The sequence below is a fragment of the Pollachius pollachius genome, assembly GCF_949987615.1.
Source record: "Pollachius pollachius genome assembly, chromosome: 4".
In the NCBI taxonomy this organism is placed as follows: Eukaryota; Metazoa; Chordata; class Actinopteri; order Gadiformes; family Gadidae; genus Pollachius; species Pollachius pollachius.
This window is the reverse complement of record NC_136937.1, coordinates 4,135,674-4,158,952: the sequence shown is the minus strand read 5'-3', so window position 1 is coordinate 4,158,952 and position 23,279 is coordinate 4,135,674. Positions and strand designations below refer to the sequence as shown.

The 23,279-nt window shown below is 46.2% G+C and overlaps 1 protein-coding gene across 2 annotated transcripts; it reads left to right on the top strand.

Moving 5' to 3' along the window:
• The first annotated feature begins 1,311 nt into the window (after window positions 1-1,311).
• Window positions 1,312-14,348, top strand: LOC307075038 (protein mono-ADP-ribosyltransferase PARP12-like). Of its 2 annotated transcripts, none has more exons than XM_079735540.1 (12): window positions 1,312-1,680; window positions 2,378-2,516; window positions 2,819-3,281; window positions 3,574-3,627; window positions 3,763-3,889; window positions 4,281-4,449; window positions 4,871-4,970; window positions 6,606-6,702; window positions 7,736-7,817; window positions 8,109-8,239; window positions 8,617-8,768; window positions 10,032-14,348. In XM_079735540.1, the coding sequence occupies exons 1-12, from the start codon at window positions 1,403-1,405 to the stop codon at window positions 11,291-11,293; spliced, it is 3,054 nt and encodes a 1,017-aa protein (XP_079591666.1). In that variant the 5' UTR covers window positions 1,312-1,402; the 3' UTR covers window positions 11,294-14,348. The 2 variants fall into 2 exon arrangements, with proteins under 2 accessions (XP_079591666.1, XP_079591665.1); XM_079735539.1 differs by having other exon boundaries at window positions 7,733-7,817.
• Window positions 14,349-23,279: the final 8,931 nt, after the last annotated feature.

The following is a 23,279-nucleotide window of genomic DNA, read 5'->3' as shown; positions in this document are numbered from 1 at the left end:
TTTTCGCCGAACCCTCTTGCAGGCAAGAGCAGAAGGCTGCTCTTGCCTGCAAGCGGGTTAGAGGAAGACACACTTACGATGTCAAAGCTTGCGAAATAGATCAGACCTTCATTCAGCCTTTGGAACACATAAAGTGACAGCATGTGTCACCGCCGCTGTGTCACTCTGTTTTAATTGTTTTAATTGTATGGGATAAAGTGACTTATTATATTTTTCATTGACCACTTAATTTTTGTTCTCATGTTTCCCAAAGCCTGTGTTTTGAAACTTGTGTGTTGCTACTGATTGACCTCACCATAGCCTACTTTATCCTGTTGTTTGTGGATTTTACAGTGAGGCAATTATTATAATTAATTTTTAATTAATTTTATTGTATGACAATGTTTATACGTGAAGCACTTTGAGTCTGCCTTGTGTATGAAAAGTGCTAAATAAATAAAGTTGCCTTGCCTTGCTTTGCCTTTCATATGGTTTTATATGCTATTTTGTATAGATTTATACAATAAGCACTAAGTGATGATAGGGCTATGATGTTTTTCCATGTATCTACAGTAAATTAAGAAACGAGAAAGTAAAGTAGTAAGTAGTGAAGTTACTTTTCAAATGCAGTAACTAGTAAAGTAATCTCATTAGAATTTACAGAAGTAACTAGTAATAAGTAACAAATTACTTTTTTTGAGTAACTTCCCCAACACTGATCATACCAAACATATCCCACATCCATTTGAGACACATGCTGGGCTACATCGCCCCATCGGGATCTGTTCAGCCACGGAGCAGGGGAAGCGACAGGAAAGATTATCGCTGACCCCTGCGCCCCCACAGAGGCCCACATTTCCCGACTCGTCCTCTGAAGGGCGTGATGCGTCTCCGCCACTAGAGGGCACCAGAGCGCTGTACCGCCCATAGACGCGATGGCTGCAGAGTTGTTACCCGTCAAGAAAGTGAAAATAGTAACAAAAAAGGAAATAATGGGATGTATGATATTCCTAAACCAGTAGACCTACAACTTACCTATGGGTTGTGGTAGCAAAGGGGTTTGTACAGCCTAGTTGTGCTTTATGTCTTTATTGTATTAGCCTACTACAATAGGTAACAAAGAAAAATAATATATATGAACCAATTAATCGATAACTAATTAATATGATCTAAAACCTGTTATAAAGGTACAAACTGTTATAAAATAATAGCAAGAAACCCGGGGTAGTCCGGTGCTGTTCATTACCCTCGATTACAGCATGAGTGTTATTTGGTCGAAAAAACTTTAGTTTCGTTTTCCAATTGTAAGAAAACGGAACTCATGCCGAATGCTGCCGTGATTAACCACGACCCACCAAGTCCAAACTTCAAGCCGTGTTCAACTTGGAGTGAGAGGCCAGTGAATAGGCTACAGGGCGTTGAAATGGAATCGGCGATATTCAAATATCTTTGCGGGAACCTCGGATCCACAAACAGGGAAGAACTGGTGGCCAACATTGTGTTCGGAAACGCCTCGACGGTAAACAAGATCATCAGCAACCGAGACCGGTTCGCCATCGCGCATTATAATGGAGAGAAGCGTCTGATCGCCAAGACGGCTCTCCGACTGTGCAGAAGGCTGGTATGCGCTGGACCTGGATGCAGCAGTTTACATCTCTGTAAAACCTACCTGTACGGCGAGTGCCAGTTTGTTCCTGGAAGGTGAGGGTCTATTTACTATCATGCATGGTGCACCAATGGGCCCTAAAGGCCTGGCCGGGGGAAGCCCCATCCCTGGCTGGAAGTGTGTTGTCCGGTTATCGAAGTAGGCCTACTCTTGTTTTAATGTTGTATCACTTACCGAGCGTTAAAACACTCCCGTAGAGTGAGAAACCTTGACCTGCACTTCATATCGCTACTATCTATCTATCTATCTATCTATCTATCTATCTATCTATCTATCTATCTATCTATCTATCTATCTATCTATCTCTCTCTCTCTCTCTCTCTCTCTCTCTCTCTCTCTCTCTCTCTCTCTCTCTCTCTCTCTCTCTCTCTCTCTCTCTCTCTCTCTCTCTCTCTCTCTCTCTCTCTCTCTCTCTCTCTCTCTCTCTCTCTCTCTCTCTCTCTCTCTCTCTCTCTCTCTCTCTCTCTCTCTCTCTCTCTCTCTCTCTCTATATGTAATTCAAAACAACCATAACACAGTGTGGTGGACCCCCGTTGACGTTGCCCAGTGGAGTTAAAGGTGCTCTATGTGAGATTAAAGGGGTACCATGTGAGTTGTAATTGTGTTATTCTTCAGCTGCTCGTGAGGGGAACGCCTAACATCTCGTGGTAGGCGTTCCTTGAACACGTGATGTTTTCAAAATGCGTGCGACTCCCTGACCGTTTTCTGCGGACGCCCCCCCCCCCCCTACAGGCGGGCCGAGTGTTCCTTCTCCCACGACCTCCACTCCGAACACAACGCCGGACTTCTGAGAACACACGGCTTGGAAGATCTGGACAAGAAGGAGATATGTGTGTTGCTGCTGCAGAACGACATGGACCTGCTCCCCTCTGTAAGTTTTTTTTTTTTTTGCATACTGACAGAAGGCAACATATAGATGTTGAGCTGATTCTGTCGCTCAAAATACACTTTAACTTTGTCAGCGACAATTACCAATAGTTAAATATTTTTTTTTATTTTGGAATACAAATTTAATTCCAAAATAGAAATTGAATTCCGATTGTTTAGAAATTCTTTGAAATGTCTTTATATAATATATAACTTTTTTACTACGTAGATCACCATTGCTTTGCCATGCGAATATCCCTGTCCTGAATGACAATCATCAAAAACACCTCCTCTCCATCCCGACAGGTGTGCTTCGACTACAACAACGCCGGATGCCAGGAGGGCTGCAAAAGGATCCACATCTGTGAGCAATACCTGCGTCGTAACTGCTGCTGCTCGCTGGCCCACGACTTCTACGAGCCGCAGCCCTTTGACGTGCTGCAGAAGAGCCGCATCCCTAACGACCTCATGGCGGCCATGAAGCCGCTGTACATCAACAAGAAGGTCCTGAGTAGCATCGAGCACAAGGCCAAGCTGGCAGGACAGACCAATCAGGTCCCTGGGGCTGGTGGTGCTGGTCGTGGTGGTGGTGGTGGTGGTGCTGGTCGTGGTGGTGGTGGTGGTGGTGCTGGTCGTGGTGGTGATGGTGGTGGTGCTGGTCGTGGTGGTGCTGGTGGTGGTGCTGGTCGTGGTGCTCGTGGTGGTTCTGCTATCGGTGGAGCTGGTGCTCCAGGAGGTGGAGCTGGTGGAAGGAGAAGACCGCCTCGAGGTGAAGCCAGAACGTTTATTTGATATTCACATTTGTTTTCCCCTATATGTTTTTGTGAGTGAGTGAATCAGCTTCAGCACATTCCACAGTCCATTGATATATCTGCGTTTCAAAAGAACAACGACTAAATATTATTTGAAATACAACACGGTGTTAAAAATAAAATATATTATGACGTTTTAAGTGCAACACGATGTCTGGATGAAAACTGGGTTTTAAAACCCATTTTAAACCTTCCATTGAAGTGCTCATCCATTGAACTGAAAATAGTTGTTCATTGTTTGTTTTTCAGATAAAACCGAGATTTGCATGTACTTCCTTATAGGCAGCTGTAAGCACACCATAGGTGAGTTCAAACGAACGGATCTTATTTAAAACTCAATTGTACACAAAAACCCTGTTGCCACCTGAGCACCAGACATTACCTGTTGTGTTAGCCGTATGAATCACTGATAATCCTGTTCCTCGCTGTCTTCTTCAGAAAGGTGTTTCCGAGCTCATTACAGGCTGCCTTACAGCTGGGAGGTTCTGGAGGGCCATCAGTGGACGCTGCTGGATAGCTCAGAGAAGATAGAAGAGGATTACTGTAACCCCAAAAAGACATACAGGTATGGGACGTCCCAGTTTGAAACTCTTTTGTTTAAATTAGCCTAAGAAGTTGAATCCAGGTTTGAAACAGTTTTTGTTTAAAATAGCCTTCTGTATTTACCGTCTCAGTTTGAAACCCCTTTGGTTTAAATTTGACTACTTGGTTTGATACTAGTTTGAAACCCCTTTCGTTTTAATGAGCCTACTCTGTTTTATCCCAGTTTGAAACCCTTTTAGTTTAAATTAGTCTACTCTTTTTAAGCCCAGTTTAAAACCTCAGTTTGCCCCTGTTGTATTCCCAATGTCAGGTCAATTTTAATCATCAACAAATTTTATGTTGTGTTTTTATGCTGCACTTGTGATCTCTAAACCCACATACTGAGGGTCAACGGTGTGTGATGTATCCTGCAGCACGGTGGATGTAGAAGCGGTGTGCTTTGACACCATGATGCGTGGACTCCAGAAGATCAGGCGTCTCTCCTCCATCTCCTCAGTCCTCCAGCCCACCTTCCTACTCACCACCGAGTGGCTCTGGTACTGGGAGGACGAGAATGGGAACTGGAACCAGTACGATACACCGGTGAGTTCAGCACCATCGCAAAGCGGCGCCGGCCTGTATCGGCTCACATCTGCAGACGTAATAAACCAGACGATAGTTTGTTTGTTGTTTGTAAACGTTAAGTTTAGAGTACCTGCTAGGGGGGCCAGGGTAGATAATTGGTGGTAGAGTACAAAAAATGCCATAAATTATTCTTAAATAATATTTATTTAAAGAACTGACCTGAAAAGATAAAAAAACAGAAATACTAATCCGTTTTGTTCTTACAAAAACTCCTTTTTATGTGTGTGCGTATGTGTCCGCGTGTGTGTCCGCGTGTGTGTCTGCGTGTGTGTGTGTGTGTATGTGTGTGTGTGTGTGTGTGTGTGTGTGTGTGTTTGTGTGTCTGTGTGTGTGTGTGTCTGTGTATGTGTGTGTTCATTCGCCCACTCGCTCGCTCCAGACCAACAGCAGCACAGAGCTGGAGCAGAAGTTCCAGAACAACCCCCAGGAGGTGGTGGAGTTCACCGCAGGGTCCCAGGCCTACACACTCAGCCTCCAGGGTGAGCCACCGTTACTACCCCCCACCCCCCGACCCACCCATACGTTTATCATACACTCGTCAGGAGAGGTTAGGGTGAGGCGTCATGCTCAGGGACTAGGGACGGGGATCATTGATATTTATTGATATCAATACCATTTTCGATACTCCTTAACGATCCGAGTCTTTATCGCTACCACTATCGATACTTTTCTATTAATTGGTGGAAATATAACGCGTTTTTGGTGATGAGGAAAATATTTAGGAAATAAATAATTGTATTTTAAATAAATATGTAATTCTTAATAAATATTGACATCAGTAGTTTTAATTATATATACTAAAATGATTAGAGCACTATACAACTGTATTAGTAATACAGAAACATGAGTAATACAGTATTACTCATGTTTCTCACCAAAAACGAAATTTCACGTTACATTTGAACGCATCATGATAACCTAATAGTCGTTTTACTGAGCCAACCTCAACACATCAACTCGCAGCACACCTGAAACTTTATCTACTTTTTAAAGGGGACATATTATACCACCAGGTGTGGGTGTGATAAGCCCTTACAAGCCGTTCATGCCCTTCATGACATCACAAGTGGGCGTGTCCACCTAGATGTGTGCTGGATAGATCAGTCTACCAGCCTACCCAGTGGACTGAAGTAAACTTTGCTCATCTATCCACCACAGATCTAGGTGGACACGCCCACTAGTGATGTCATACGGGGCAGATTTTCGAAAACGGCTTGTATGCTAATCATCACTCACACCTGCTGGTATAATATGTCCCCTTTAAGATAACTAGCTTGTATGCTGCCGATTCCAACACCGATTTCACAATTGGATTACTATTTTTAACTGACGGGACTTGCGACAATGTCAGTGTGTGGAATAACCACTCCTACTTTGAGTGGATGATTAAGACGGGCCCGTCTGTGGTGCGGCAGGAAAAGGAGGAGACAGAGTCTTTTCAACTCGAAGACAGTCAAAGGTAGCCTACTGCATTTGGCCTTTATTTGATGCACAATACTAATGTGCTTGACCATTGAGGTTGTGTTACCCCCTTTACAATAAATTATTTTTCGCCCTTTTCGCCCGTTCAGCCATCCTCGCGAGCAAAGTTAACTGCCAGACTTCTCTTGTTTTACTTGTAGTACCTGTTTGCTTACAATTCCATTCAAAAACATTGGTGGACAAGCTGGAGTGATTGGATTGATTTGATTGAAATGCCGTGACCAGACTCGAGGGACACAACATTACATTTCAGGACCTACGGGACAAAAAAAAAAAAAAAAAGAACAACGGGACTTGAGGGGGGTATCGATAAGCCCAAACGTTAATGATTTTCGGGTTTTGAAAAAAGTGGAACCGGGTCCTTGATAGAACCGGGTTTCGATCCCCATCCCTATCAGGGACACCTCAAAACATAGGAGGAGCCAGGGATCGAACTAGCAACCTTCCGGTTACCAGCCAACCCACCCTACCTCCTGATCTAAGCAAACCCTTGAACAAGCAGCGAACTCTGCCTTCGCTCTATTAATGATCTGTCATGTGAACTCTCTGTGAGTCGCTTCAGACAGTGTCTGCTGGATGAGTACGTGGAAATGTAGCATCATCAGATTTATATATTCCTTTGCATTTTGCAGACATGATCCAGACCAATAAGAGATACGGCACCAAGAGGCAGGTGAGGCGACGGCCTCGCTTCCTGTCCTCTGCCGACGTGCCGGTCGTCAGGACAAGGTGAGCTCCATCTGGAGTAGGCATTGCTCCTCTGTTTGCTTTTAGAGAATTCAAACGTCTTGGTCCAGCTACACAAGTGGCTCTCAAACTTTTTCTACTAGTGTACCCACTCTAAGGGCGCACTCACAATATGCCATCTGTACTGTGCCCGAGTACGTTTATCCCCTAAAGTCTAGATCGTTTGGCTAGTGTGAGTACGCCATCCATACTCAAGTACAGTTCAATTCCTCAGTACACTTCAGAGAGGTGTGCTCAAGCCACGGTACAGATGCTAATGCGCAACCGTATGTACAAGAGGCAACCGTACTCAAGCCCAGTTGAGATTGCCTAGTGTGAGCACAGGCCAATCGTACCTCAATCGTACTTGAGTATGGTAGTGTGAGTGCGCACTAAGTTATATTTTCAGCAGAAGGAGTACCCCTTCACCTGCACAAAACATTTTGGGCAGAATAAAATAAAATGGAACATGAATAATGTATGTGCGTTCTATTTGGCAGTGTAAACATGAATATTAAAGGGTCACGTTTCAACCACTTGTCCAGTTTCCGCGATTTGCTATTGTCCAGCTTTCAGAATTGAAAGTTGCTCAGGTTGGAAAAAAAGAAAACTTTACTTTTTAATTCGCTTCGTATCCCCTGTGGTACCTCAAAGTACCCCTAGGGGTACGCGTACCCCCATTTGAGAACCACTGTACTACACAATATAAGAAAAGCATGAACCAGCCCCCTTCAGGCACACCCATACCCAGGCCCAACCCTGATGAATCCTATCACTTTTACTGCTTTATGTTCCATTCCTACTTTATGATAATGTCCATGTACAGACAATTGTACGCCCTCGGAAAGCGCCACTAACTGGCGACTTTGTATCGCCGTATCTGCCGTCACACCTTTCTTAAAATTGACCTTCCTTTTTCAGTAAGACACAGCCCTACTTTGACATCGGGCACTTTGTATGGCTGCCTAATAAACCACACAGGGGTCCTTTCTATTACGCTGCAAGTGAAGTTATTATTGTTTTTCTATTTCAGTAGAAGGCCTCCAAATGGTCCAACAAATTTCCTAGCTATGCCAAGACACTGGGACAGGACCCAGGTTCCTGAGACTGGACACAAGGTTAAGATAATTATAATTTATTAGAAGAGTTACAAGCAACTACATGTTGCGTCATTCATATTTAGTTTGAGATCATAAAGTACATGCGTTAATAGAAACATAAGAAAGAAGATGTTAACTTCTTTATTTCTCAGTGTTATCCAGTGTTGATGGTGATGACATCCTGATGATAAACAAAGTTAGGATGTATTTAAAAAGTAATTAAAAACAAAAGTCTCATGATATACACCTTTGGGTTGTTTTAACTGTTCTCAAAGGTAAATTAAGACCTTTCTCCTCCGTCTCTGGTAGAAAGTTCTGCTGCAAGACTCGTCCGAAGAATACAAAGAGGTGGAGACGCTGTTTCGTCAGACGATGACCGACTTTGACATCGTGAAGATCGAGAGGATTCAGAACAAGAGTCTCTGGGACCAATTTCAGTTGTACGTCGCTCGGTCAGAGAAGACGTTAAATGGCCGACACCAGGGAAATCGAACACAGCACGCTGTTTGACTCAAAGAGATAACGCTTATGATGATCAACTGCCATTTAAACCCCTGACCCTTTTAAATGGTTAAAATGACAGTGTTTGAAAACACGATTTTTTATCATAAGCATTAAACACTATTATTTTTATCATTATAAGCATTATCGTTTTGAGTCGAACACCATACGGTGTTTGATTTCTCTCGCGTCGGCCATTTTAAGTACGTGTTCGACTCGTACGGAGCGGACCTGTGCGGTGTTCGACTCAACAATAACGTTTACAACGATCAAATGAAATATCAACAATATTTTTTAAAATCCTGTTTTATAAAAGGCAAAGGGAACAAATGAAGACGAAGAACGGGGGACGTTGCGTGGCCGAGAGGAAGCTGTTCCACGGCACAGACTCCAAGTTCATTGACGCCATCTGCTGCTCGAACTTTGACTGGAGGATCTGCGGAACCCACGGGACCGCCTACGGCAACGGTGAGCTAACCGCTACGACACGGCTGCAGGGCTTAAAGGTGCAGTGTGTACGATAAGTGGCATGCAGCACAACAGTCTTGGCAAGGATTGTGTATACAAAAGTGTGTTTGAGTTATCGTACAGCCCATAAAAAAATATTCCAATCATGTGTTGTTGATTTACAATGAACCTTTAATGTCTACAGAGGAGGTCCAATGCCATGGAGGCTGCCATGTTTCTACAGTAGCCTAGAATGGACATTTTGAGGCAGGCTCTTGAGCAGGCGTCACCAACCTTTTTGAACCTGAGAGCTACTTCATTGGTACTAAGTCATACGAAGGGCACCCAGTTTGATACACTCTTCTGAAATAACAAATTTGCTCATTTTTCCTTTAGTTATATATTATTAATGCTTAATTAATGATACTCATCTATGTGAAGACACTGATCATGTTAATGATTTCTCACAATAATTATCAACAATGACTTAAAAAAGGTGGAAAAGAGTTGTTCAAGAATGAGTTGTGCTATTTTTTTAGGCCTGCGGGCGCCTCATATGGTCTGTGTTGGTGACCCCTGCTCTAGAAGGACTAGTTTCAAATGTTAAATCATAATCGCTGTCATACTTAAGCTGTCAAACTATGACCTAAAGCTAGTCGATACCTATTGGCACCTCACAGGTCAGTACCTCCGCCTTACCTGTCCTACATCGTGGAAAGGGAAAGGTGAGGCAGGGGCGATATTCCGTTGGTTGAAATCTGCATTCTCACCTCTAGATGGCACTGGCCACGCCCGTGCCCAGTGCCACGCCCTTCCGCAGATTAACACCCACGCCGGTGTACACCCCAGCCTACGTGAAACCCACATCACAGTTCTACGTCCCCCGGCCTTCCAGACACAGCCCCCCGCTCCCCTAGCCCAGACTGCGACTTTAACAACTGACATGTGTTTGATTGGCTTGGATAACCAAAGGCTGCACAAACAAAGTTTAGATGTGACGATATACTTGAAATGGGTTAAACCTTTTTGGATAAGATGTATTGGGGGTATTTTCTGTGTGTATTCCATGGATTCAGGGTCTATGTTTCAAAACGCAAGCACAAGCTGGAGATAAAGCAACACTTCATATTTCTTCTCTTCTTATCTTGTCACACTTCCCCCTCGTCCTCTATTCTCTCCTCTTCTCTTTTCTCCTCTGTCTCCCCCTCTCTCCTCCATTCCTCTGTCTTCTCTCCTCTGTCTCCCCCTCTCCCCTCCTCTCCTTCCCTCTCTCCCCATCTCCAGGCAGTTATTTCGCCCGGGATGCCAGCTACTCCCACAACTACACCGGGAACGCCTCAAAGGTCCGGTCCATGTTCGTGTCCCGGGTGCTGGTGGGTCACCACACCCGGGGCGTGGCCGGCTACGTGCGCCCACCCTCCAAGGACGGCGGGGACACCCTCTTCTATGACAGCTGCGCCGACCACATCCGCTCGCCCTCCATCTTTGTCGTCTTTGACCGGCCTCAGATCTACCCGGAGTTCCTGCTCACGTACACGGAAAGGCGAGAGAAGGCATCGGTTGCAGACGACTGGTTGTCCCAGGTACTGGCCGCCGCGCCGGTGGTGAAGCCCACGCCCGTGCCCAGCGCCACGCCCGTGCCAAGGGCCACGCCCGTGCCCAGTGCCACGCCCGTGCCAAGGGCCACGCCCGTGCCCAGTGCCACGCCCGTGCCAAGAGCCACGCCCGTGCCCAGTGCCACGCCTGTGCCCAGTGCCGTGTTCCAGCGCAGGTCCGTGCCCAGGGCCACGCTCTTGCCCAGTAGCATGCCCATGCCAAGAGCCACGCCCGTGCCCAGTGCCACGCCCGTGCCAAGGGCCACGCCCGTGCCCAGTGCCACGCCTGTGCCCAGTGCCATGTTCCAGCGCAGGTCCGTGCTCAGGGTTTCGCTCTCGCTTATTGCCATGCCCGTGCCCAGTGCCACGCCTGTGCCCAGTGCCACACCCGTGCCCAGTGCCACACCCGTGCCCAGCGCCACGCCCGTGCCCAGCGCCACGCCCGTGCCCAGCGCCACGCCCGTGCCAAGGGCCACGCCCGTGCCCAGTGCCACGCCCGTGCCAAGGGCCACGCCCGTGCCCAGTGCCACGCCTGTGCCCAGTGCCGTGTTCCAGCGCAGGTCCGTGCCCAGGGCCACGCTCTTGCCCAGTGCCATGCCCATGCCAAGAGCCACGCCCGTGCCCAGTTCCACGCCCGTGCCAAGGGCCACGCCCGTGCCCAGTGCCACGCCTGTGCCCAGTGCCATGTTCCAGCGCAGGTCCGTGCCCAGGCTTTCGCTCTCGCTTATTGCCACGCCCGTGCCCAGTGCCACGCCCGTGCCCAGGGCCACGCTCTTGCCCAGTGCCATGCCCATGCCAAGAGCCACGCCCGTGCCCAGTGCCACGCCCGTGCCAAGGGCCACGCCCGTGCCCAGTGCCACGCCTGTACCCACTTCACAGTTCCACGTCCCCCGGCCTTCCAGACACAGCCCCCCGCCCCCCCCTAGCCCGAAGAAGTGTGTGGTGAGCTAGGGCGGGGCGGGGCAGGGAGGCGGGGCTAATAAGCTGGTGTCTGTTAGGGTGTTGGATTGGGGCGCAGGCCTCATGAGGGTCGCATCCCTGGAGGACTTTGGGAATCTGTTTTGGTTTTAGATCGACCTTTGGGTTGTGAAAGGGCGGTGGTTCTGTAGAAGGGCTTTGGGTCTCGACTTGTCCTTCAACATGAGGTATAATCTGAAAAGCCGGAGGTATACTAACCGTGGGAGATGATATTTGAGTTGCTCTGTGCATATGAGTTTGATTGCCCCGTTGAATAATTTTTCAAATCGATGGAAACCACAGCTAGCCTTGATGAAGGATTCACGATGAATCCAGTCTGTCCACACGTCAGCGAAAGGACGTCATCACGAGTGTAAATGAAACATTTTAAATGTCTGTACCGACCTGTGGCCAGCAGAGGGCAGCAACTACACACGAACCAACTACGCTACGACCAATGTCATGATTGCGTTTAAATGAGTTTTTATTACCTTAAAATACAGGTTGTTTTGCAGGGTTAAAAACATCAGTTATTTGCTGCAGTGTGTATCATCCTGAAGGAACAAGCTTTTGTAACTGTAAATGTATTTTAAAAATATATATACATTAATTGAAAAATCAAATAGTTTTTGAGTCTGCATTGTTTCTGTGCCAATTGTATTCTCGATTATCAGTAAGTACATTTTCTTGGCCCATTTACTTACACATACATACAGACGTACCCTGTGATCTGTGATGACCAAGGCCACCAGCGACGTTACACCACCTCATGTCGCAAAGTAGCCCCGGAAAGAGAGAGTGAACACAATCTGGCAACACTGTCAGAGATGTGTGTTGTGGAAATATATGATGTGATCCTAATCATTGAGTTATAATCCTAAAGCATACAGGTTGCATTCGTCTCTGCGGTTAACATAGGACTGCTTACAGGGGTGTAGCACCAATTTCTTGGCCTTGTATACAAGAAGTCCTGATGCACCCCCCCCCCCCCCCCCCCCCCCCCCCCCAATTTGTAATGTCATGACGTCTGGGGCTAACTAAACTATATGCCTTAAGTTATTATGAATCATGTAGAATAATAACGGCTTGTTTTATGATTTTGGTAATCAAACGTTTTCGTGGCAATGCAGGTTGAAGTGCATTGAATGATTATTGCTCGCTTCCACCAGTACTAATAGTATTGACAATTGCATAATTGATAATTAGTGAAATAATTGGCATACTCTTGTATAATGATGACGATTATGCAATGGTCTTTTGATTGATTGATTCATGCAGATTGTGTTACGCAAGTATACTATAATGAAATCGCCTTTGTAATACAACCCGGGAAAACAGATGGATAAGTCAAAAAGCCCCCATCCGTCGACGGACGGAGGCAGTGTGAATGAGACCTCGTTCACACTACTGTACATGCGTCCTTCGAAGGATCTCAATGACTTTGCATCGGACGCTCTCGAAATGGATTGTGGGTCCGTCTGTGTCCGCTGAGAGATGTTCAACTTTTCAGGCAGCGACGGATCCGTCGGCCAATCAGATTGCGTTTTGCAAATAAAAAGCTACAAAGCCGATGTGTGGATATAAATAAAAAAGATGACACAAACAGCTGCCTAAAAACAATCCTATTGATTCAACATTTCTTTAAAAAAATATAACGGCCGGATTATTCCTGCTTCTTCCTGCTTGTTATTGCAGAATAGATCCAGTAGTCGCGTGGAGTGTATTTGGCATAACCGCGACCTGATTGACAGACGGATCCATAGCTGCCTGAAAAGTTGGACAATTCTCAACTCTTTGACGCAGGCCACGGAGCCAACAGAACAGACGGACCCACAATGCATTTCGAGAGCGTCCCATGCAAAGTCAATGAGATCCGTCGACGGACGGAGGCAGTCGCCTTGTTCACACTAAATGCGTCTGTCGACGGATGGTTGGGGGCGTGTCTGACGTACACGGGACTAGTCTTTGCAGACGCATACTGCAGCTGAAGAGGAGGTTTTGGGAATGTCTGGGTCTGGCTTGAGACCTATGGGCGTGTCGGGGAGAACACAGGGTTGTCCAGTCGGAGTTCCAAGTTTTACAGGCTTTGTTGTCCAAAGGTGCGAGCAGGACTGTATGGATGGGTGTTGGTAGGCATGATGCTAATGCGCAACTAGGTGTGATGGGTAGGTAGTTAGGTAGGATATGCGTGTTAAGGTAGGATGTGAGTGTGGCTAAGGTAGGATATGCGTGTTAAGGTAGGATGTGAGTGTGGCTAAGGAAGGATATGTGTGGCTAAGGTAGGATATGTGTGGCTAAGGTAGGATATGTGTGGCTAAGGTAGGATATGTGTGGCTAAGGTAGGATATGTGTGGCTAAGGAAGGATATGTGTGGCTAAGGTAGGATATGTGTGGCTAAGGAAGGATATGTGTGGTTTCTGGGAAGCAAACTAAATGAACAACAATCAGCTCCACAATGCATTGCCACAAGTTCAGTTAAATAAATCGTACAGGAAAGGGGTGTGGTCACAGGTGAGGCTTAAATAGTGTGTGGCAGGGCAGGGAGTAATTAACTGATTGATATGGGCTAATTGGGAATAGAAGGGGAAAATAAAGGGGCGTAGCTCTGGGTCTGTGAGGTGAGGAGGGAAGCAGAAATCTTCTAAACAGCAGCCAATCAAGTCGCTTGCTGCTACAAAGCCGATGTGTGGATATAAATACAAAAGATGACACAAACAGGTGACTAAAAACAAACCTATCATTCCAGATTTCTTTAAAAAATATATAACGGCCGGATTTTTCCTGCCTCTTCCTGCTTGTTATTGCAAAATGGATCCAGTAGACGCGTGGAGTGTATTTGCATAACCGCGATCTGATTGGCCGACGGATCTGCCGCTGCCTGAAAAGTTGAACATTTCTCAACTTTTTGACACAGGCCACGGAGCCGAATGGACGGACGGACCCACAATGCATTTCGCGAGCGCTGAGTAGTGTGAACAAGGCGTCAGCCGTGTTCCTGTGGTGCATCAGGCTCCGTTTGTTACCTTAACCGTAGTCCTACCGGGTGCTGACCGGGATAAACGCAGAACGCAGAAAAAGTAGACTCATTTTAATGAATATTAAATTTAATAAATTTGGACTGCGAAATCTTTGGAGATTTTCGTTTCGTTTATTTGTTGTTTGTTGTGCCTTTTTTCTGCCTAATGAGTTTTTATTTTCCAGAGCCACATGCTTTACCAGCATGACATGTGTATGATGTCATGCTGGTAAATATGAACGTTGTCATGAAGTACTCATTGGACGTTGGGGGAACCAAACTGCTCGTTAATAGACCACACAATCCTGGGCTACGGTAGGCCGACCCAAACATCTCTCAGGTCTCTCGCTGGAAAGAGGTTTTCTGTTGACCTGCCATCAGGCCAAGCTCTGCTGTGTTGCGAAAGGGAATTTATAAGAATTCAGTGAGTTTGATGTTGTTAACACAAGCCTGATCTTTCAAATTCTTGTTTGTGATTTATAATATTTTGTGGGTTACACAAAAGGATATTTTGTTACAAAATATGTTACACAAAATGATATTTTGTGTAGCCCTATGTAGCCTACCACATTTCTGGCAGGTGGCAGGTAGACTAAACTAAACTTGCCTCAACAAGCGATCACAAGTCTACTACCAGTGCCCTGATACGAGAGCAGCAGACCCCTATAGTACTGCTGAGTGACCCGTGTTTGTCCTGTGAAAAGGGGCTATTCTAGTTTGGGTATTACCCCCATGTGTGTGGGAGTGTGTATCAGGGTGTCAGATTCCCACTGTAACTCAATCTCCCAGCACATGAAGGGAAGTGGCCGCTCAACATCCAACGTATTTGCACTGAATTTTTGCCCTCCTTCATTTGAATAACTTCCCTATTCGTTACAATTCCAGTTAAGCAAAGACATCTTCAATTTCAGGGAATAAAAGAGACGCCCCCCCCTCCTCCCCCCACAGTCACCTATTTTAAGACACTCTTCAGGTGTGCTTCGTGGGAAGATTGACGTTTCTATGGCAACCCGCTAGTGATGGCGTGTGTCAGGACAAACTCCCCATATAAGAACTCTCCTCCGTAAGCTGGCCAGTATGGCGTGTTCGCCCCCATCTGGAGACACACGCTGGGCTAAATTGCCCCATCGGTATCTGTGCAGCCACGGAGCGGGGGAAGCGAGCAGGGAAAGATTATCGCTGACCCTTGCACCTTCACGGTGGCCCACATTTCCCGACTCGTCCTCTGAAGGGAATGATGCATTTCCGCCACCAGAGGCGCACAAAGAAAAACAATTATAGATATGAAAAAATATACAATGGCGGTAATAAACCCGAGGTAGTTGGTGCGTTTATTACCCTTGTTTACAGCGTGTTCCTTAATTGGTCATCCCGGAAGAAACTTGCGGTGAAACATCCCGACTGCTGCGGTGAATAACCGCTTCCCACCGAGTTCACAGTCATGTACAACTTGGAGAGAGGCCAGTGAAAACAGGGAATTGAAATGGCAGAATCTGCCATAGTCAAACATCTCTGCGGGTACCTCGGATCCACAGACAGAAGAACTGGTGGCCAACTGTGTTTTCGGTGACACATCAACGGTTAACAAGATCATCAGCAGTGTTGCCACAGTTACCTTGAGAAAGTAATCAGATTACTGATAACAGTTACTCCTTAAAATGGTAACTTAGTTACTTTACTGATTACTTGATTTTATAAGTAACTAAGTTAGATTACAAGTTACTTTATTAGTTACATTTAGCTGTGACAACAACCCCGACTGTGCGGAGGCTGGTGTGCGCTGGACCATGTCCAGTCGTTGGAAAATAAGATGGATGATATCAGGGCACGGATTGCTTTCCAGCGGGACATCAGAGATTGCAACATCTTATGTTTCACCGAATCCTGGTTGCCCCCTTCTATACCGGACCACTCTGTCACACGAGCCGAGCACTTCCATATCGCTTGCATGGATAGAACAGAAGATTTCGGGAAATCCAAAGGTGGCGGAGTTTGTCTCATGACAAACAAGAAATGGTGTGACCCGAGGAATACCACCGTCCTCTCCACTGGCTGTTCTTCCCACCAGGAACACCTGACCATCTTGTATCGTCCACACTACCTGCCCCGTGAGTTCACAGCAATCATCACCATGGAGGTCTACATTCCCCCTCATGCTGATACAGATATTGCCATATCTGAGTTGCAGGAGGTGATAAACATGCAACAGTCTCGCCATCCGTCAGCTGCCTTTATCATCCTCGGGGACTTTGATAAAGCAAATCTTTCAAAGGGCCTGCCAGAATTTAAACAACATATTAACTTTCCGACGCCTGGAGAAAACACATTACATCACTGCTATACTATGTTTAAGGACAGTTACAAAGCTGTCTCTTTACCTGCTTTCGGGAAATCGGATCACGTGTCCATTCTCCTACTACCCAAATATAAACAGAAAATACTGCGTGAAGCTCCAGTGACGAAAGACGTCAGGCGCTGGACGGTCCAATCAGAAGCATTGCTCCAAGACGCGTTGGACAACGTGGATTGGGAGATGTTCCGTGAGTCCTCGGATGACGTCGGTGAAATGGCGGAAGTGGTTGGGAGTTACATCAATCTGCCGTACTGCGAGACCAGACAGGCTGTCAAAATAAAAGTCTTCCCAAATCAAAAACCATGGGTAGATGGAACTGTCAAGGCAGCATTAACAGCGCAGACTTCTGCCTATATTGCCGGGATCATTTCAGGTGACATGACTGAATATAAAGTTGCAGCCTATGGCCTGAGAAGGACTGTGAAAGATGCAAAGCGGCAATATAAGGACAAAGGCGGAGCTGATTTCAATATGGGTGACCCCGCACAAGTGTGGAAGGGCCTGCGGATTATGACTGACTTTAAGAACAAGCCCTGCCCATTGAGTAGCTCTGCCCCCTCTCTCGCTGATGAATTAAATACTTTTTATGCACGGTTTGAGACAGACTTGGGAAAAAACTACTTTATTGCAGATATGGCTGAGGAAATGGCAAAGGACAGGGAGACCCCATTCATTGTCACTGAGAGTGATGTGAGGAGGGTCTTCAAGGGCATGAATGGGAAAAAGGCTTCGGGGCCGGACCAGATTCCTGGGAGGGTCTTAAAATCCTGTGCAAACCAACTAGCCCCAGTGTATACTAAAATCTTTAACACATCCCTGGCCCAAGCTGTCGTTCCATCTTCCAACAGTCTGTCATTATCCCTGTGCCGAAGAAAAATACCCCATCGTGCATGAACGATTATCGTCCTGTGGCCCTGACATCAGCAGTGGTGAAATGTTTTGAGAAGCTGATAAAGAATTGCATCAGTTCTTCCCTGCCAAGCTCATTTGACACCCTCCTGTTTGCGTACAGGGAAAACAGGAGCAGGGATGATGCCATTTGCAATCTCTTACACACCTCTATGACCCACCTTGATGAGGAGAGAGGGAAATATGTGAGAATGCTGTTTATAGATTACAGCTCGGCATTCAATACCGTAATTCCCTCTCGCCTGATCCAGAAGATGTGGTCGCTGGGAATCAACATCCAAATAGGTAACTGGGTGCTCAGCTTCCTCACTGATCGCCCCCAGGTGGTCAGAGTAGGAGGAGGTGTAATGTCAGGACCCCTGATCCTCAACACGGGTACCCCCCAGGGGTGCGTTCTGAGTCAACTGCTCTACAACATCTACATGCATGACTGCATTGCCTCCAGCAGCTCAACCTCCATCATCAAGTTTGCCGATGACACCGTGGTGCTGGGTCTCATCACTGGCAACAACGAGCAGGGCTACCTGAACCAATTGGCAGACTTGGCACTGTGGTGTCAGACCAACAACCTGGCCCTCAATATCAACAAAACTAAGGAAATGGTGGTGGATTTCCGGAGGAAGTAGGGCAGTGGGCTCACCCCACTCATCATCAGTGGGGAACCTGTGGAGAGGGTCCCCAGTTTCAAGTACCTGGGGGTGCACCTCACTCAGGGTCTCTCATGGTCTTTCCACACACAACAGCTGGTTTCCATGTCAAGACAGCGGCTGTACTTCCTTCGGCGGCTGAGGAAGTTCAAGGTCTCCCCCTCCCTCCTGAGGACCTTCTACCCTACAGCTGTGGAGAGCATCCTCACAGGCTGCATATCAGCCTGGAATGGAAGCTGCACCGCACGAGACCGGGCTGCCCTGCAGAGGGTAGTGCGCTCAGCAGAGCGAAACATTAGGTTACCCCTCCCCACCCTGGAATATACATACAGCAAGAGGGTGAGGGCTAGAGCCAGGAAAATCAGGCAGGACGCCTCACCCAGATGCTTAGCTCTTCACCCTGCTGCAGCCAGGCAGACACCTACGCTACCTTAAACCTTGGACTGAGAGACTGAGAAGGAGCTCCTTTCTGCAGGCAGTTAGACTGCATAACTCCGGTGGACTATAACTGGCACTCTTGCACTTTCTGCACCAAAAGGACTTTTTTTATAGCATCACCTCATTAAGGGATGTCTGTTTTTAAATTACTATTATCTATTATTTATTCAGGTTCCAGTAATTTGCACAATGAATGACCGAGTGGTGACCCCCTTTTTAATTTCACTGTATGTAAAACGTTATTTTTGCAAACATGTGACCAATAAAACTTTGAACTTGAACTTGAATAAGGTGGACAGTTGTGGGGGGGCCCAGGGCAGAGGGGGGCCCATGGGAATAAAAAAACCGAGCCGCACACTGCGCTCAGCAGCACCCCCCCTCCAGTCAACAATTGTTCTCCCCCCCACCATTTGTACCTCTTGTATACAGGGCCCAGAATTTGGTGCGACGGCCCTGACTCCCATAGAGTGAGAAACCTTGACCTGCACTTCATATCTCTATCTATCTATCTATCTATGTAATTCGAAACAACCATAACACACAGTGTGGTGGACCCCCCAGCGGAGTTAAAGGTGCTCTATGTGAGATTAAAGGGGTACCATGTGAGTTGTAATTGTGTTATTCTTCAGCTGCTCGGGAGGGGAACGCCTATTATCTCGTGGTAGGCGTTCCTTGAACACGTGATGTTATCCAAATGCAGGCTTTTTGTGGGGACGCAGAACACGCAACTCAAAATCGGGATGACATTACAGCTCAATCCGCGCATCTCTACTAACAAGACTTCACTGCACTACACAGAGGACCACCATCATAATGGCTAGAATAGGAACTCGGAATCCTTTGTTATTTACACTTTGTTGCTGCGTTGATGCTGCGTGAAGCGCTGCATTAAACACAACCAAAGTTCTACAGTCAAATCCAAAAGCCATCTATAATGATGATTGCGATGATGATGAGGTTTATGACGACGATGATGACAATGAAGAAGGTTATTATGATGATTCAGTGTTTACTTTGCGATGACGACACATTATTTGGATCACAACGGTACTGCAGCGCGCCGCTTCCTATTGGTGCTAGGGGCGGCAATTGACGCACGTGAAATGCGCACCGCGGCGCTTCGGCGCCGGTGTGTGGCCGGCTTTAGGATGATGAGGTGTCACGCGCTGTTCGACACATGCACGCGCATTTGGCCCCCCCCACCACTGAAATCATTCCGGCGCCACTGCTCTGAGGTGTTGAATAACAATGGAACAAGGTCTGGAGCCTGCCCCTCCCCCCCTGCTGGTACATTCCTCCCCACTAATATATCCTAACATTTGGCAAATATCCTTTTAAACCTTCGTTATCTTCTACCACAGTACCAGGAGATGTCGTTTGGTACTCCACCTTTTTGTAAATAAAGCTGCAGCAGCTGGACCACGGAGCGATTGAATGTGTCACAGTAAGGAACATCGCGATCGGCCAGGGTCGTTTCAAGGAATTTGGGGGCCCCAAGCAAGACTCCCAAGCCGGGAATTTGGGGGCCCCAAGCAAGACTTCGGAGCGGGGGGGGGAGAGTGCGTACTACAGTGAGAGTTTCGATGCGCGCTATCAATTAATCGCCTGTCCCCTCCCTTGTCCGTTCCATTTGGGAACATGTTTGGTAGACATGTTTTATTTCACTTGTTTCATATAATTTAATTAATTAAGGGCGCCACCAGAGGGCGCCCTAAAAACATTTGCCGCCCTAGGACTAGGTCGCCTATGCCGATCGCTGATCTGTTTGTCGTTGCATTTTATTCATAACCAGTCGTTGTCTTGGGGCCACAGGCCAGCTCGGGGCGCCAAGTAATTGCTTGGTTTGCGTGCCTTCTCGCAACGGGCCTGCGATCAGCTGATTTTGCGCAGTTCTCCAGTGTGTGCGCTCATCATTTGTTTCGAGCCACGGTACATCTTGTAGCCGTGAAAAATCTATTTTCCTCTGCTCCGGCTCTGTTTGCCTTTTCTTTGCAGGTGGCGAAACGCCAAAGGAGCCGCTCAATGTATTTAGTTTTTTTGGCATTTCCCAATAGTAACACAAATGCGTGGTAGTGACGTTACGCATCCCTGATTATGGGTGCTTATGTGTACTTGCGTACCAGGTATGTGCACCCCTGAATATACTGCAGAGGTTTCAGCCCACAAGCATGGGCCTGCAGAAATTTGGACCTAGTTACTGCTGTGGAATTACTTCACTCGAGACTTTGTGTCCAAATTGCACTCCTAGTTCAAGCACTTGGAATCCAAAGCCAGAGCGATGTCATTGTCACAAGAGTACAGAATGACTCGACCAGTTAAGCGAACCACCCGAGCCGATGACTCCCGCGAACCTGGCAAATTCTGTGTGGAGACATTCTTTGTCATAACAGACAAACTGATTAATGCTTTACAACAGAGGCATGCAGTCTATGAAGAAGCCTGTGAATACTTTGGATTTCTAACAAAAACTTGAAAAACTCTCCCCCAGCGAAACACGTGAACAAAGTTTCAAATCGCAGAGGAAACAACATGGATCTACCTGATGAATTTCCCGACAAACTAGTGCAGTTTATGAGTTTCAAACCCAACACTGAGGAACCTACTTTCATTGATACGGGAGAGGCATCTCACAAGTGTTTTCCCAAATGTTGACACAGAGCTGAGGATGTACCTTACATTGCCTGTTAGTAATGCCAGTGGGGAGAGATCATTCAGTGACAATGACTACACAGTACTTCAGTTGTACTCATCTGCAGGGAATCTCATTGTCTGACGTAATCAAAATAGCAAAAATAACAATGCATAAAAATAAATCCATAACATTATACTATTGCCCACAAAATCAATACAATAGGACACAATGGTGAAATGCAGTTTAGACCCCTTCGTATTTACAGACAGATATTATAACAGTAAAACACCAGTTTCTTAATGAACCTTCATAAACGGCCATAACAGTTCCCAGAATCATAACATGAGCAGCGGGCTCCCTCGTAAGGGCTCATTGTCAAGGCATCCGCCACGTGCCCGTACCACCATCCTAACATGGCGGCCGCAACACCACATTAGCTGCTAACTGGCTAATCAAGACGGTGATGCGGTGAGCCACTCATAAACACCTTATAACATAACACAGTGTTATCATCATACAGTGCAACCATTCTCTCCACTCCCCGTTCTAGCCTAATATCACCAGCTTACCTGCAAAATTCAAGAAAATGAACTTGTCAGTGACAATGACTACACAGTACTTCAGTTGTACTCATCTGCAGGGAAACTCATTGTCTGACGTAATCACGCGAGATTTTCACCCTGTTACTTTCCAGCAACTCTGCTGCTACTGTAGAGCATTTGCCACCTATTGGCGATTTATGGGTAGTACACCTTCACAATTACAGTAACAAATATGAATACTGTACACTGTATTTGAACTCAAAATAATGACTCTCTATCCGTAAACACATATGAACAGGTGGAAAATTTATACACACATTGAATTAAAGAGATACTCATTTAATGAGCGTCAACAGACTTATTGCGCCACATATGTAATGGAACATTCATTTTGCCCTTGACATTAAACTGTCTAGGTTTGTGTGCGTGTCATGTGCGTATGAGCGATATAGGGGCCTCCTCCTGGTAAAAAGCCCCAGGCCTCCAAATTTTTTTATTTTTTTTAAATTAATGTAGATATGAAGTGCAGCTCACTCAACTGGAGTGTTGTAACGCGCTAACTCCCAGATGTATTCAACAGTGAGTGATAGACTGTATATCAGGGGTCGACAACCCTAGGCACGCGTGCCACCACCGGCACGTGGTAGCATAATCATTGGCACAAAAAACGTTTTTTTTATTATTATTTTTTTAATTTTGACGCACAATGCAGTAGCATAATCATTACTACCGTTTTTTCTCTTTTCTTTTCACTTTATTCTGTTTTGGGCATTTCCTCCCAGTGCAAATCTGTTTAAATGAGTTACTGAAAGCAGTGTTCTGAAATGGGATCAATTAATAGTTTTAAAACTATGTCGTGAAAAATAGACAAGAAAATATTTAAAATATTCGCCTTCACATGGTTTTGCAAAGCTGTAGGCTACATGTCTTAAAGATATTGATGTGGATGGTTCCAACATTCTCATTCTTGTTTTTTACATTTCTCAAAGTGCAAATATGTTTTTGAATGAGTTTCTGAAAGTGGTGTTTTAAGATTGGACATATGTAATTATAATTTGTAAGCCCATGTTGCAAATATAAAAACTTTTCCTTTTTTTTAAATGTTGATGCATGATTGTGGACTATATGGAAATAATACAATTCCAGGGCTTCTGGAAATGTTTTTGGTTGCTGTGTCTTAATTCAGCTTAATATTTAATGTATTGCTGCTTAAGGCACACTCATTAACGAGAAAATGTCAAACTGGCGCTGCATGTTGAAAAGGTTGCTGACCCCTGCCGCATATGATAAACACAATATCAAAACAAGACGATCAGCCCTTTGATAACAAGACAACACACGTGGATCCACGTCCGCCAGGCCTTTAGGGCCCCACGGTGCACCATGCATAATAGCAAATGGGCCCTCACCTTTCAGGAACAAACTGGCACTCGCCGTACAGGT